Source organism: Penaeus monodon, chromosome 21 (assembly GCF_015228065.2).
Source record: "Penaeus monodon isolate SGIC_2016 chromosome 21, NSTDA_Pmon_1, whole genome shotgun sequence".
Classification (NCBI taxonomy): Eukaryota; Metazoa; Arthropoda; class Malacostraca; order Decapoda; family Penaeidae; genus Penaeus; species Penaeus monodon.
The window spans coordinates 31,579,612-31,582,177 of NC_051406.1; the positions used below are offsets into that span (position 1 = coordinate 31,579,612).

The window sequence follows — 2,566 nt, forward strand, 5'->3', positions numbered from 1 at the left end:
CCAAGGAAAGAATCACCCCGACAGAGAAGAATCTGCAGACCTTTCCTATGGAGGAGAAGACTTGCAAAAAACTAGTGTCATTAAACAGGAAGTAGAAAATCTAGAAGAAAGTATTTCTCCAAATTCTGATGCTACAAATGAATTTTCAGAAGGAGCTGGCCATGAGATCAATGATGAAGAACATGGTGATATCAGAACAGAAGTTGACTTACCCTCACTTGAAAACCAAAAATTTCCATTGCAGAAAACCAACAATGGTAATGAGGAGATTAGAAGTTACTTGGAAAATGAAAATTTAGAAGATTATAGGGACAATAGAATATACAAAGGAGCAATAAGAAAAACTTCAGTTAGTCAGCAGGAAGAAAATGAGAAAGGAGAAAGCACTGAAGACATGGAATTTGAGAAACAAGATTATGTTGCCTTCAGTGAAAGCAAGAGTGATAATGAAGCAACAAGTGATAATGAGATGAATGATGAAATGGCAAGTGAGACAGCCATGAGTGAAGATGAAATGAGAGAGCCTGTTTCTGACCACATGGATCACCTTCAAGAACAGCCTGAAGTTATTGGTCCGCCGGAGTCTAATAGGGAGCCTAGCTTAAGAGAAGGCTTATGTGAAGACAGCATTGATGGGGATAACAGCTGTACTCTCATCATCCATGAGGAGGAGACAGTTGAGGGCCTCTCCAGCTCACACTTCCAAAAGGATGGAGATTCACAGGAGAATATGAATTGCATTTTAGAGGATAGAACTAATAGGATAATGAATGATCATGAAGATGCACAGAGTTCAGATGCAGTTGATATTCCCTTTGGATATTGTTCAGTGCTCAAGGATAAAAAAATGGAAATCTTTGGCCTGCAGGACCAGACCAGTTTGTGCAATAGCAGCACCTTGCAGTTACAGAAAAAGGAAAGTAAGGGGAACTATGTAGCTGAACAGCAAAATGAGTTTGAGGATGATGATGAAAGCGATGATGACTCCAGTTCCGTCACTTCCAGTAGCTCCTCATCATCTTCCTCCTCTTCTAGCTCTTCATCAAGTAGTGATGATGATGACAGGATAAGTTTCAAGCAGAGAGGTAAGTAGCATATTAGGCCTATAGAAGTAGTTTCATACTATGTAGATGGCTAGTCATTCCTTTCAGAAAATGAAAAGTTATTGGTGACTGTCAAAATGGATTTGTCTTTTGTGAATAGTACTTTACAGAAGTGATAACATTTTTTCTTATATTATATTCCTATCTCCTCAAATTGGTGACACCAGAATTGTAATATTTTAAGAGTAATATATATATATATAAATTATGGATAGGCAGTTATTTTGATTAAACTGATATATGATGTCTTTATCCATCATATCTATAACTGTTGGTAGTGATTTATGCAATTTTAAAACTTGTTTTTAAATCATCCAGTGGAAAGAGCTGCCCAGGCTGCCAGAGACCAAGCTGCACGTGAAGCAGAGGCATCAGCAGCTGCTCTAATGTCTGCACTGACAAACGATCATGTCCCAGACCAGAGCACAGAGATGCAAATCAAGGAGCAGTTGACTGAACCACCCATACAACCTCAAGAGTTACCAGGTCAGACCAAGCCAGATAATGCACCAATCTTAGAGCACATGGATTCAGACTCGGCAAGATCTTCTCCCTCAGAAGACCTGGTCCAGCACAGCGAAGACACAGTAGCTGCCGCGGCTACAAGCTCAGTTTCCCATGTGTATGTAGATCCCCCTGCAGGCTCCCTCCCTCTGACACACCACCTCTCTTGTCATGAACCCCCTGACATGTCACACAGTGGACGCGATCCAGCTGACCTCCAGGCAGCACAAGGTCTGGCAGACTTGCAGAGGGGCCAGAGCTTGAGCCTGAGCAACAATCCTACAGGCACTGCATCCAGCTCCATGACTTTTATGGTCAATGAACTACAAGAGGTGAGTGGGATCAGGACAAGAATATGTCTTTAAACTGTTATTAGTTTTTGAAAGTAAATGGCTCAGTGTGATTTGAACTGAGTTGCAAGGTGCAGGTAAACATGTCTCTCACTTTAGTTGGGTAATAATGGAAAACTACTTGTAATTAGCTTGCATTTTTACAGATTAATAGGATTTTAGTGGCACAGTGATTTATGTTATGTTAGAGGTGTGTTATATCAGTTTTCCATTCTTCATTTATATAAATAAAATTGTATAGTAAACACACAAGAATAATTGAAAATAAATAAGATTAGCTCTCGTGCACGTTAAAAAGATAAAAAGAACAAAAAAATCATATATATACAAACTTCCAGATCCCTCTTGAAATCAGACGATCTGTTAGTGGCAAGGGCCTTGAATGTGTTGTGTGTGGGAAGGTGTTTAACCGCAAGTTGAAGTTAAAGCAGCATCACCGGACACACACTGGGGAGAGACCCTGGGGATGCACCACTTGCGGAAAGTCTTTCAGCACTTCAGCTTATCTGCAGAAGCATCGCCTGACTTGTCACACTCCAGCACACCAAAGACAGTTTTCTTGTTGTATGTAATTGTTGGGATGTTTAATGTTTAAGTGCCAAGACAACA

At 40.4% G+C, this 2,566-nt stretch overlaps 1 protein-coding gene across 1 annotated transcript in view; it reads left to right on the forward strand.

Moving 5' to 3' along the window:
- Positions 1–2,566, forward strand: part of LOC119586650 — a gene marked incomplete at its 3' end in the record, with an annotated part of 8,159 nt that overhangs the window by 3,661 nt on the left and 1,932 nt on the right. The window contains 3 exon segments of the mRNA XM_037935390.1: positions 1–1,085; positions 1,422–1,939; positions 2,296–2,521. Coding sequence (XP_037791318.1) covers positions 1–1,085; positions 1,422–1,939; positions 2,296–2,521 — 1,829 coding nt within the window.